Consider the following 13,309-nt stretch of genomic DNA (forward strand, 5'->3'; position numbering starts at 1 on the left):
GAGAGAGAGAGAGAGAGAGAGAGAGAGAGAGAGAGAGAGAGAGAGACTTGTGTACCTGAGGGCACACTCGTGCATGTGCTGGACCAAATGTTTGTGTGTGAGTGTGGGGGTGTACAAGTGCTCGGGTGGAGGTCAGAATACAACTTTTTGGAATCAGTTTTTCCTTTTTCTAGGCTATTCTAGGTTCTGGGAATTGAACTTAGGTCATCAGGTTTGCACGGTAAGTGTTTTTATCCACCAAGCCATTTGACCATCCCCTGGCATTTTTAAAAACACCATTCTAGTGATTGAACTTAGGTTGGACCTTACCGTGTGAGCTGTTTTCCTGGCACCCACCGCCTTGAAATTTTTTTTTTTTGAGGCTGGCTCTTGCTATGTAGTAGAGCCTGACTTCAAATTTAAAACCTTGTGCCTTATTCTCCTGAGCACTGAGATTATGGGTGTGTATCAGGATGTTAGTTATTTGCAGTTTTATTTTATTTTATTTTATTTTTTTTCAAGACAGGATTTCTCTGTAACTTTGGAACCTGTCCTGGAACTAGCTCTTGTAGACCAGGCTGACCTCAAATTCACAGAGATCCTCCTGCCTTTGCCTCCCGAGTGCTGGGATTAAAGGTGTGCGCCACCACCGCCTGGTGCAGTTTTATTTTTTAAAGACTTACTTATTTTGTGTTTGTGAAATGTTTTACTTGTATGTATATCTGTGCACCATATGTGCGCCTGGTGCCTCCCAGAGGTCAGAAGAGGGAGAGGGCATCAGATCCCCTGGAGCTGGAGCTACAGAGGATTATGATATAACATCTGGGTCCTGGGACTTGAACCTAGGTCCTTTGCAAGAACAGCAAGTGTAGTGTTCTTAACTGTGGAGCCATTTTCTCTGCAGCTTCTATTTCCATTTTAATGTTTTCTATTGTTGTTGTTTCTTCTACTTAATTTTTTATTAAATTTATTTATTTATTAAAGATTTCTGTCTCTTCCCCGCCACCGCCTCCCATTTCCCTTCCCCTTCCCCAATCAAATCCCCTCCCTCGTCAGCCCAAAGAGCAATCAGGGTTCCCTGCCCTGTGGGAAGTCCAAGGACCACCCACCTCCATCCAGGTCTATCTACTTAATTTTTTAAAATAACTTTTTGTGGTGCTGAGAATGGAACCTGGTGCCCACTAAGTAACTCTTGGCCACTGAGTACTTCCCTGGTGTTAGTGATGGAAATCACAATTCACAGTTGTTAGCTTTGCTCCCTTGAGGCTAGCGCCAGAATTCCTTTAAATATCTGTATATATATTATTACTGCGAGAATGGTTGTGGACACACATATGCCATGGTGCCTCTGTAGATGGCAGAGGTTAACTCAGGAACCAGTTCCCCTCTTTCACCAAGGGCTCCAGGGATTGATCCAGGTCCATCAGGGTTTCAAGGTGAGCATCTCTATCTGGCCGAGCCATCTTGCCAGTCCCTGAATCATTCTGACTCCTTCGCTGTTGCTCTTGGCTTTGTTTCCCTGACTTGTAACTAACTGATCGATTGTGTGGTTTTGTAGTATTGAGCATGGAGCGCAGGCCAGGGCACTCTACCGCTGAGCCACACCTGCGTTTCTAGCTCCCCGTTATTTATTTCTTTTCCTTTCTGAGACAGGATTAAAACTCAGAGCCATCCTCCTGCCTCAGGCTTCCTTAGCCCTTCAAATGTTGAAATTACAGGCATGAGGCAGCACACACACACACGTGTGTCATATTTTGAAGAAAGCAAGGACTGTTGGGTCTACCCTCTGCTCAAGTCTCTTCATTCTGTATCTGTAGGTTGTTCTCCCTGCGGGTCCTCTTTGTGTTCTGTTCATCAGGCAGAGTAGAAGCCACGGACAAGGCTGTAACTACTTCTCTGCTCTGTTTGAACATAGCCCAGAGGAAGCAATTTTTGTTGGAACAATCTTACTAGGAGGTCTATCAGTCTTCCTTCCCCCACACTCCCGACCCTTCTGTTTGTGACTGGGTCTTATATAACCCAGGCTTGCCTTGAACTGTTAACTCCGAAGATCACCTTGAACTTCTGATCCTTTGGACTGATTCTGTCCCTTGAGTGCTGGGGTTATAGGTGTAGGTCATCAACCCTGGCTTATGAACTTCAGAGGGTGAAACTCCAGGCTTGCTGCATGCCGGGCAAGTACTTTACCAACTGAGCCAAAACCCCAGCCCTTCTACCTCCTTCTTTGCCATTATTCTGTTCCTGGTTGTTCATTTTCTCTCTCTCTCTCTTTGTTTGTTTTTTAGGCTCTTGCAAAATCCACAGATATTTCTTTAAAACAAAACTCTACCCTGAGGTTTATGGTGCATTTTTGCCTTCAAAGGGGAAGAGAAAGACACTGTCCCTCAGGAATCCCGCTCTGGACAATCGTGAGTACTCGTATGTCCAGGCATTAGATTTGCCTGTGAGCTAACCTCATCGAGTGAAAAGCAGCATCTGTTGGTTTGAGGATGTGGCTTGGTGTGTAGGGCGCAGGCTTACTGTGCTCAAAGCCCTGGGTTCCACCATATAAAGAAGGTGTAATGTTCATGCCTGGCATCTCAGCACTCAGGACGGGGGAGGATCAGGAGTTCAAGGTTACCCTTGGCTATGTAGCAGGTTTGACACCAGGTAGGATATAGGAGACCTGTCTTTGAAAAGAAGGAGGAGGAGAAGAAGCATTGTCTGTCATAACATACGTCACTTCTGTTTATAAGAAGTTTATTTCTTTTTTTTTAAGTTTATTTATTTATTATATACATGTCATAAGAAGGCACAAGATCTCATTACAGATGGCTGTGGGGAATCATGTGGTTGCTGGGAATTGAACTCAGGACCTCTGGAAGAGTAGTCAGTGCTCTTAACCTCTGAGCCATCTCTCCAGCCCCTATTCTTTTTTTAAAATTACAGTTTTGTTATATGTGTATGGGTGCTTTTCCTATATGCATGTCTGTGCACTGCTTGCATGGCTGATACAAATGGAAAGAGCTCCTGTAACCTTAGGTGCCTCGCACAAGATACTAGATGGAAGAGCTTCTATCTGTTTAAGCAAGGAGATTTTCTTCCTCTTACCCCAATCCGGGCCTCCTAAATCCAAGCCCCGAAGGGAAACCCCTTTCTTCACTTTGGAGCTCCGGTGAAGAAAGGCTTGTCAGCACAAACTTAAGAACAAAGTCAGGTGGGCTTCACTGCCGAGCCGGAGCCCCAGTCTGCACCCCTGAAGGCAGTGGGTGGGCCTGGGCCTCTGTGTGGACACAGTCCTTTCTCCCGGCACTCTGTCCACTCCTCATCTCTGGGCTTCCCTTCCCCCAAAAGCCCCATGTAAAGTTCCAGAGTCCGTTTCCCAGCAGTGATTTTTCTTTCTCTCTGTGGACGTCTAATGTACACAATTTACTTGGAAGCAGCCTAACTTGGTTTTCCCCTATCGCCAAGGTTTTTCAAGGTGTTTTTTAGACCAGGCTCACTAAGTAGCACCAGCTTGGCGTTCGCAATCCTCCTGCCTCAGCCTCCTGAGTGCTGGGAACACGGGTGTGCACCACCACCCATCCCCACTATTTATTGATTTAGAGACAGGATCTCTAGCCCAGGATTGCCTTGACCCTATTACCCAAACCCAGTGCGTACCCAAGGATGACCTTTAGCCCCCATCCTCCTGCCCTCTCCTCCCCTCCCTAGGGCTGAGATTGCAAGCACAAACATGCACCGCCATGCGGCCCAGCATCTCTGAAACACCGGGAGCCTCTGCAGGACACGGTTGCTGACAGGTTCCATGCCAGGTGCCTGGCCTGGATTTGTCTTTTCACAGTTTTGAGGCCCTGCGGGCCGTAGGTTATTCTGTCACTGTCTCGTTTTAGCTCTTACATAATTTGCCTTCCTGGCTAGCTTTCCCTTCACCTGTGCCTCATGGTCCTGTCCCGTCGAATCACGTGATATATTTACGGAACAAGCTTTCTTTCTTTTCTGTGTGAGCACAGAGGTCACAGGACAACTTTTCAAGATTCCTCTCTTCGCTTCTGCCGTGTGGCTTCCAGGGATGGAGGTTTGGACGCAGGCATCTTTACCTATTGAACCATCTCCCTGTTACCATTTTATTGGAAACAGCGTCTTATGTAGTCCAGACTGGCCTCAAATTTGCTGCGGAGCTAAGGATGGTCTTAAACTAACTCTCTCACTCTACTTTGTTTTTTTGAGACAAGGTTTCTCTGTGTAGCCCTGACTGTCCTAGAACTCACTCTGTAGACCAGGCTGGCCTTAAACCCACAGAGATCTACCTGCCTCTGCTACCTGAGTGCTGGGATTAAAGGTATATGTCACCACCACCAGCAACTCTCTCTTTTTAAAAAATTATTATTGCTATTTTTAGTTTGTGTGTGTGTGTGTGCATGTGCTAGAGAGGGTGATAGGTCTCCTGGAGCTGGAGTTACAGGTAGTTGTGAACAGCCAGGTGAGGGTTCTGGCAAATGAATTTGGGTCTTGAAAGAGCAACAAGCACTTTAACTACTGAGCCATCTCTTCAGCCCCAATCCTTTCTTTTGTTTTGTTTTGTTTTTGTTTTTGTTTTTTGTTTTTCAAGATAGGGTTTCTCTGTGTAACAGTCCTGGCTGTCCTGGAACTTGCTTGGTAGACCAGGCTGGCCTCAAGCTCACTGAGATCCACCTGCCTCCACCTCCCGAGTGCTGGGATTAAAGGAGTGCACCACCACCACCTGGCCTTCAGCCCCAATCTTAAACTCTTGATCCTTCTGCTTCTACCTCCAAAGAGCTGGGATCCTAGGCATACATCGCTACACCTGGCTTAGGCGAAACTTGGGGCTTCGTGAATGCTGAACAAACTCCCGCTGAGCCACACCCCTCGCCCCGCCCCTTGTGACTGACTCTATGTGACATCTTTAAGCACACTTCTCTCCCTCTTTTCTAGGAGGAACGTTCTTCCCAGGATGGTCTCCCACTCGGAGCTGAGGGAACTCATCTGCTCGGCGGATGCGGTGTGCTTTGATGTCGACAGTACAGTCATCCGAGAGGAAGGCATTGATGAGCTGGCCAAATTCTGCGGTGTGGAGGCGGCTGTGTCTGAAATGTACGAGCTGTCTTTATTCCCTTTGGGAGATGCTAAAGAAGTCACCACGTCTTTAAAAAGCAATGGGCAACTGGGCCTGGTAGCGCACACCTTTAATCCTGGCACTCAGGGAGGCAGAAGCAGGCAGATCTCTGTGAGTTTGAAGCCAGCCTGGTCTATAGAGTGAGTTCCAACCACAAACAAACAACAGCAACAAAAAGACCGGATGAAAGGCTAAGGTCTCAGTTCCTAGCTTCTGGTTTTGGCCCAGTGCTAAGACAAAACTCCAGATTACCCCCCCCCCCCAGTGGTAGAGTGCTGAGTGCTGTCTTCACCTGTCCATCTGCAAATATTCTATTACAAACAAAGGGAGCAAAACATGAATGTCTCTGCAGAGGAGGCTGGGAAAATGATTAATCCAAGAAGGTAGCCTGGGGCTCTAAGTATTCAGTGCCCCCAGTCAAGGTTAAAAGTGCAACCCTACTGCCTCAGTGGAGAGAGATGCCAGGTCAGAAGCTCTGTCTCTTCCCTTTGCCCTCCCTAATCTGCCACAGCGACACCTTCCTGAGCTATGGCTGCATTTGATACAGGAACTTTCAGCCTTTGGTTTCTTTCGAGGTTATAGTTTGTAAGCAAGGTGCTTGTGTTTGGGATGTGAGGGTTTCTGTCCCGTCTGTGGATGCACAGTCCATGGTGTCAGAGTCCCTGTGTGATTCCCAAGCAGACCCCTCCTGTACGCGGCATGCAGCATGCCCGTCGTTGTAGAGTTGGGCTCGTGGCAACACCTTCCTGATGGTTATCATGAAGTCCTGGCATAGGAAGGCATGTTGACTTCAAGGACAGCTAACCCGGCTGGCCTGATTGTGCGTGGGTCTTCCTCCTAGGACACGGAAAGCCATGGGAGGAGCATTGCCTTTCAAAGACGCGCTCACTGAACGCCTGGCACTGATCCAGCCCTCTAGGGAGCAGGTGCAAAGGCTCCTAGCTGAGCACCCCCCACACCTGACCCCCGGGATAAGGTAAAGCACAGTCTTGGCCCTTGGCATACTGTCTTGCTATGAGCTTGGGGATTTGCGGAACTCCTTCCTCCAGAGAGTATCTGTTGCTGTTGCCTTCTGCAGGGCTCTCTTGGTACTTACATCTGCTCTTATCTCACTCTCTGGTCTCGTGTATGTTTGACTTTATGCTTTCACCAGGCTTCTCTAGGAGTTCTTTATCTTAACGTTAGTGCAATGGTTTCCAGAAACAGAGAAGTCCCACCCATTAATTTCTAAGCACATCTGAAAAACACATATAATGCTGGGAATGGTGGTGCACATTTCATAATTCTCATGAAGCTGAGACAGGAGGGTCTTGAGTTCAAAGCTAACCGGGGTTACACATTGAGACTTTGTCTCAGAACGCACACGCGCGCACACACACACACAGGCGGGTGTCTGTGTAGCATACCCTTGTAATCCTAGGACATAGGAGGTGGGGGCAGGTTATCAAAAGTTCAAAATAATCCACAGACACATGAGATCCTATCTCAAAATCAGCCAGCAAAACAGACAAACAAAAAAGCTAAGAATAGGTGTTGGTTCACATCTGAAATGCTAGCACAGAGGTAGCTCAGGCAGGATTGCTCTTGTGAGTTCAAAGCCAGTCTGGCTACATAGCAAGAGTTTGTCTCAAAAACAACAACAAGCTGGGCTGGCAGTCGTGGCACAAGTCTTTAACCCAGCACTCGGGTGGCAGAGGCAGGTGGGTCTCTGTGAGTTCAAGGCCAGCCTGGTCTACAAGAGCTATTCCAGGACAGCTTCCAAAGCTACAGAGAAACCCTGTCTCGAAAAACAAAATAGGGCTGGAGAGATGGCTCAGAGGTTAAGAGCGAGCATTGCCTGCTCTTCCAGAGGTCCTGAGTTCAATTCCCAGCAACCACATGGTGGCTCACAACCATCTGTAATGGGGTCTGGTGCCCTCTTCTGGCCATACACACAGATAGAATATTGTATACATAATAAATAAATTAAAAAAAAAGAAAAACAAAACAAACAACAACAAAGAAACAAAGAACAATGAAAAAGACAACAACCTCACAACAAAAGAACACAAAAGTGGGCACGTGAAGAAAAATGTAATTGCTAGGGAAAGGGCCAAGCCTCAGCAGAGAGACTCATGGCTTCCGAATGGCCACTCCGACTGGACAGAAGTTCAATAACACACAGCCCAGGGGCTGGAGAGATGGCTCAGTGGTTAAGAGCACTGTCTGCTCTTCCAGAGCTCCTAAGTTCAATTCCCAGCAACCACATAGTGGCTCCAAACCACCTGTAATGAGATCTGGTGCCTTCCTCTGGCATGTGGGTATACATGGAGGCAGAAAGTTGTATACATAATGAATAAATATATCTTAAAAACACACACACACAACCCAAACGAACACCACCTTACCAGCCCCTCCTCAAACATAGAAAATGTTAATCCCATAGGCATTATCTTTATAGATGGACTTCCAGCATTGGAGCTAAGAAAAAAATAATAAAAAAAAGAGCACCATTTTCATGTTTCCTTTTTGTATTAACTGCTGTTTTGTATGTTGTGTTTATTTTGTAGGGAGCTGGTCAGTCGCCTACAGGAGCGCAATGTGCAGGTGTTCCTCATATCTGGTGGCTTTAGGAGTATCGTGGAGCACGTTGCTGCGAAGCTCAATATCCCAACAGCCAACGTATTTGCCAATAGGCTGAAATTCTACTTCAATGGTAAGATTTTTTAACCACCTGGCTAATGGTAAGATTTTAATGGTAATATATTTCCTTTCTTATCTGTTCTGTTGTTTAGTATTTTAGTTAGTGTCTGTTGAAACGTAACTTAAAAGAGTGGTGGTTCTGGGGTTAAGAGTTTGGGGGCTGGAGAGGTGGCTTAGGGGTTAAAAGCACTAGGCACTCTTCCAGAGGACCTGGGTTCAGTTCCTAGCACCCACATTGGACGATCCACAGCAATGTAACTCCAGTTCCAGGAAATCCAACTCCCTCTTCTGCAAGGGCACCAGGCACTCGTGTGGTGACAAACAAGCACGCAGGCAAAACATCCACACACATAAATAAAACAAATCTTTAAGAAAAATCCATGTGTGTGTATGTGTGCGTGTGTGTATGTGTGTGCGCGTGTGTGTGTCTGTGTGTGTGTCATACAAGTGCCCTCGGAGGCCAGAAGAGCTTACCAGATCTCTTGCAGCTCAGCTGGAGTTACAGGCTATTGTGAGAGATGGCTCGGGTGCTGGGAACTGAACCCTGGTCCTCTGCAGGAGCGGTTTGCACTCTGAGCTGCTGAGCCATCTCTCTCCAGCCCTGTGCGAAAGGCTCTGTTGACTGATAGCCTCTGCACTTTGGTGTTCTTTACTCTGCAAAACAGGCTGAGGTCATCCGCCCTGGCTTGATTTTGCATATTCATGCTGCCACCAATCTAAAATGTTAGCCTGCTGGCTTATTCTGTGATGCTACAGTTGAGGGCCGGTTGTTTGTTTTACTGTGTCTGGAGCAATGCAGACCCAAGAAGGAGTCTGGTTAATGAGTTGCTGCATTTCCATTGCCCTGGGGACACCTGGGGTCACAGCTACCGATTACATCGTCTCAAGAGGGCTCCAGTGATGCTGGGCTCTTGAGGTGCTGAGGCAGGAGTATTTCAAGTTGGAGTCCAGTGTGGACTACAGAACAAAACCTAGTCTCTAAAAACAGGATGAGCGACGGCTCGACAGTTAACTGGGTCCAGGCTGTCATTGCACCTGCGTTTGTTCCCAGAGTGTTGGTTTGCAGCTCACAATAGCCCAGATTCCACACACCTTCACCCACATATACAGCCTCCTCACACACACAAACACACACACACACACACACACACACACACACACACGCACGCACGCACACGCGCGCAAATAAAGCATAATAAGTAATGGAAAGCAAAATAAACAGCAAAGAGAGTGCTATTGGGCCAGGGTGGGGTCCCTTGGTAGTGCGTTTGCCCAGCCTGCCTAAAGCACTGGCTGGCACTTAAACCAGGCAGGTTGGTTCCGACCTATACTCCCAGGTGGAAGCAGGAAGATCAGGCTTTCAGGGTCATCTTAGGACACACAGTAAGTTCTAGGATAGCCTGGGCTGTATGAAACCCTGTTACAAAAGAGCCAGAAGCTCTGTAGTTATGTCATAGCACAGGTAGCGAGTAGTCTTGAAACCCCATGAGGGCCAGGGAGGGCTCAGCAGGTAAAAGAAATCGCCCAAAAAGCCTGACTTGAATTCAGTTCCTGGAACTCACATAAAAGTGGAAGGAGAGAACGGACCCCACAAAGTTGTCTGCCGACCTCCACACAGGTGCCATAGTGTGCACGTCCCTTCCCAAGCTTGGTGGCGCACGCCTTTCATCCTAGCACTCGGGAGGCAGAAGCAGGAGGATCTCTGAGTTCGAGGCCAGCCTGGTCTACAGAGTGAGTTTCAGGACAGCCAGAGCTACACAGAGAAACCCTATCTTGAAGCTGGGGAAGAGAATACCTATGTAATCCAGCATTTGGGAAGCAGCGCCAGGGGATTAGGAATTAAAGGTCATATTTGGCTACTTAGACTCCATCTTTAAAAATAAAAACAAAACTAACTAAGCCAACAAACAAAACAAATGAGTTGAACCAGGCCTGGGGACTCACTCTTAACACTTGGGAGGCCGAGGTGGGAGAATTTCTTCAAGTTCTATACCAGCCTGAGCTACAAAGTGACCCCGTCTGAAAGAGAGTCAAGATCATCCTAGGATTCATAGTAAGTTCAAGGATAACCTGCTCTACAGGAGCTCCTATCTTCAAAAAAGTAAGGAAAGTTGGTTAATTCCTTTAGGTAATGTTACTATATTCATGTGATAAATCAATGTATTACATGTAATATATTATGTATAATATATAAATTAATGTATTATGGTGGTCTGATATCTCAACAAGGCTTAAAACGGCTACATCAGAAGTTGAGAAGATGCAGCTAGTTCAACCCAGGTGACCCACTAGAGCCACCTCCTCGGGAATATGGGTCAGGTCCCATGCTGTGTGACCAACCCAGGGCTGTTTTAGACTTAACACTTAAGTTCGGCGTCATCCATATGAACAAGCTGTGGACCTAACATCTTCTCACTGTCCTCTGAAGGTGAATACGCAGGTTTTGATGAGATGCAGCCAACAGCCGAGTCTGGTGGGAAAGGAAAGGTTATTCGATTTTTAAAGGAAAAATTCCACTTTAAGAAAATAATCATGATTGGAGATGGAGCTACAGACATGGAAGCCTGCCCTCCCGCCGTATGTACTCAAGGGTGCTGGGTTTTTGTTTTCTGGTTTTTTTCAGGTGGTAATTTTTTTTTTCTATGTCTGGCTGAAAACCCTATGAAGTTAACAGCAGAAGTTAAACTAAAACAGCTAAATGTCATGATAAGAACACAAAGCAACCAAAAGACATTCAGCTTAGGAACATGCATGAAGTGTCTTAGTCACTGTTCCATTGCTGTGAAGAGACACCGTGACCAAGGCAACATATAAAAGAAAGCATTTGAGCCAGGCAGTGGTGGCATACACCTTTAATCCCAGCACTCGGGAGGCAGAGGGAAGCGGATTTCTGTGAGTTCGAGGCCAGCCTGGAATACAGAGTGAGTTCCAGGACAGCCAGAGAAAGCATTTGATAGGGAGCCTGCTTACAGTTTCGGAGGGTTACTCTGTCATCATCATGGTGGGGAGCATGGTGGCAGGCAGGCAGGTGCTGGAGCAATAGCTGATGGATTACATTCTATCAGCAATTGGAAGCAGAGAGAACAATACTGGGTATATATAGATACATACACATATATACATATAAATAGCAATACACCCATACATATGTATGTATGCATGTTTTTTAAGTATGTACATAAATTTTCACTTACATATATTTTGTTTATTTTATATGTTTCTGGGTGTGCCGTTTGAAAAGACGTTAACCCCTCCCCACTTTCCTTCCTAGGATGCTTTCATTGGGTTTGGAGGAAATGTGATCAGGCAACAAGTCAAGAGCAACGCCAAGTGGTACATCACTGACTTTGTTGAGCTCTTGGGAGAACTGGAAGAATAGTCTCAGCTTCCTGCCCACTCAGAACACCTCCAGTCTCTCAGAGCTACGGTCAGGCTCCCGGTACAGTCCGGGAGGTAGCTAGTTTTGTCTACTGCAGTTCCAATATTAATATGACTACTAATTACCTGGAGAGTTTTATACTCTGAATTCTTTGTGTATATTCCTACCTATATCTTACCTGGAGCTTTCTGAGGTGTGTGGTAAATTAAATGCTTTTACTCTTGCAGCATGGACTCAGTAGCCTTCAGTGAGTATGGGGTTTCTCTTAGGTATAAAAAGAATGTTTGTATATCTGAACAGGCCTGTTCAGTTTTCTTTTTTCCTATTTATTTATTTTTGTTGTTGTTTTTTGAGACAGGGTTTTACAGTGTAGCCCTGGCTGTCCTGGAGCTAACTCTGTGGACCAGAGCTAGCCTTGAACTCAGAGATCCTCTTGCCTCTGCCTCCCGAGTGCTAGGATCAAAGGTGTAAGTCACCACAGCCAGCTGATTTGTTCAATTGTCTTTTTGTTTTGTTTTTTAAGACAGGGTTTCTCTATGTAACAGTCCTGGCTGTCCCGGAACTCACTTTGTAGAGTAGGCTGTACTCAGATTCAGAGATCCTCTTGTCTCTGCATACTGAGTGCTGGAATTAAAGGTGTGTGCCACCACTGCCCGGCAATTTATTCAGCCTCTTAGGCATGCCTGTGTCTAGTGTTTCAGTGACTGTGAGTATGCAGGTACAAACAACCCCCGTGCCAAGAAGAGGGTTGAGCTTTCTCCATTCTGCGTGCAGAGTCCCTGTCCCTACCTCGTTACAGGAAGCCCTGGCACAGAGGAGTGGGAACCCTTTTCTCACCCGACTTTGTTTTGTGTGGCTGGGTATGGTGGGTGGTGCACACATATAATCCCAGCACTTGGAATGCTGAGGCAGGGGGATGGAAACTCCCAGGCCAGCCAGAATAAGACCCTGTCTCTAGAAAAAGGATATAAAGAAAAAAGATGTGTTATGTTTAAATGTCACAAAGGTTTTAAGAAAGTAAGAGCCCTTGCCATTCTCAAAGAGGACTTGGATTTGGTTCCCAGCATATGACTGTTCCCAGAAAACTGAAACTACAGTTTCAGGGTATCCATTTTTTTTTCTTAAAGATTTGTTTATTTATTATATACCCAGTGTTCAGCCTCCATGCAGGTGCCAGAAGAGGGCACCAGATCTCATTTTAGATGGTTGTGAGCCACAATGTGGTTGCTGGGAATTGAACTCAGGACCTACGGAAGAGCAGTCCTTGCTCTTAACCTCTGAGCCATCTCTCCAGCCCCAGTTTCAGGGTATCTAATGCCCTCTTCTGGCTCCACAGGTACTGGACATGCATGTGGTGCACTTACATGCAGGCAAAACACACATGTAAAATAAACATATAAATTTTAAAGCCAAGAAGTAACAGAGCTGGAGAGATGATGGTTAAGAGAACTTGCTGCACATATAGAAGATCTGAGTTTAGTTCCCAGCACCCACAACAGATGGTTCAAAACTTTCTGTATGTGCCACATGCAGAAACACACACATAATTGAAAAGAATAAAAACAAATATTTTCAAAAGTAACGATGGAAGCTTAAATAAAAATACTAGTTTAGGCCAGGTGGTGGTGGCACATGCCTTTAATCCCAGCACTCGGGAGGCAGAGGCAGGTGAATTCCTGTGAGTTGGAGGCGAGCCTGGTCTACAAGAGCTAGTTCCAGGATAGGTTCCAAAGATAAAGAGAAACCCTGTCTTGAAAAAACAAACAAACAAAAACAAAACAAAGAAAGGAAATAAAAAACATTTATTTTTGAAAGTTACAGCCAATACGTATGGTTTACAAATCACGAAAGAAAGCAGCCTTTTCCTAACGATTGCACAGTTCTTGGGCCTAAAGAGATGGCTCACTGGGTAAAAGGGCTCGCTGCAAAAGCCTTGCCATGCAAGTTCAATTTCTGGAACTCGGCACAGAGGAGACAACTCTCTCAAAAGTTGTCTTCTAACATCTACATGTGTTCTGTGGCATGTGCAAACCACACATTCACATGAGCACGCAGGCACACACACCGAGTTCTTTTCCACAGATGACTTGGGAAGAAAGATCTGAAGGGACAATGCTGGGCGATGGTGGCGCACGCCTTTAATCCCAGCACTC

The 13,309-nt window shown here is 46.3% G+C and overlaps 1 protein-coding gene across 1 annotated transcript; it reads left to right on the top strand.

Annotated features, from left to right (window-relative positions):
- The first annotated feature begins 164 nt into the window (after positions 1-164).
- Positions 165-11,382, top strand: Psph (phosphoserine phosphatase). The gene is made up of 7 exons (XM_050146652.1): positions 165-220; positions 2,265-2,387; positions 4,915-5,073; positions 5,937-6,071; positions 7,645-7,790; positions 10,206-10,354; positions 11,049-11,382. The coding sequence occupies exons 3-7, from the start codon at positions 4,934-4,936 to the stop codon at positions 11,154-11,156; spliced, it is 678 nt and encodes a 225-aa protein (XP_050002609.1). The 5' UTR covers positions 165-220; positions 2,265-2,387; positions 4,915-4,933; the 3' UTR covers positions 11,157-11,382.
- The last annotated feature ends 1,927 nt before the right edge of the window (positions 11,383-13,309 follow it).

The sequence above is a fragment of the Alexandromys fortis genome, unplaced genomic scaffold (genome assembly GCF_014885135.2).
Source record: "Alexandromys fortis isolate MF-2015 unplaced genomic scaffold, M_Fortis_MF-2015_v1.1 scaffold_56, whole genome shotgun sequence".
Taxonomy (NCBI): Eukaryota; Metazoa; Chordata; class Mammalia; order Rodentia; family Cricetidae; genus Alexandromys; species Alexandromys fortis.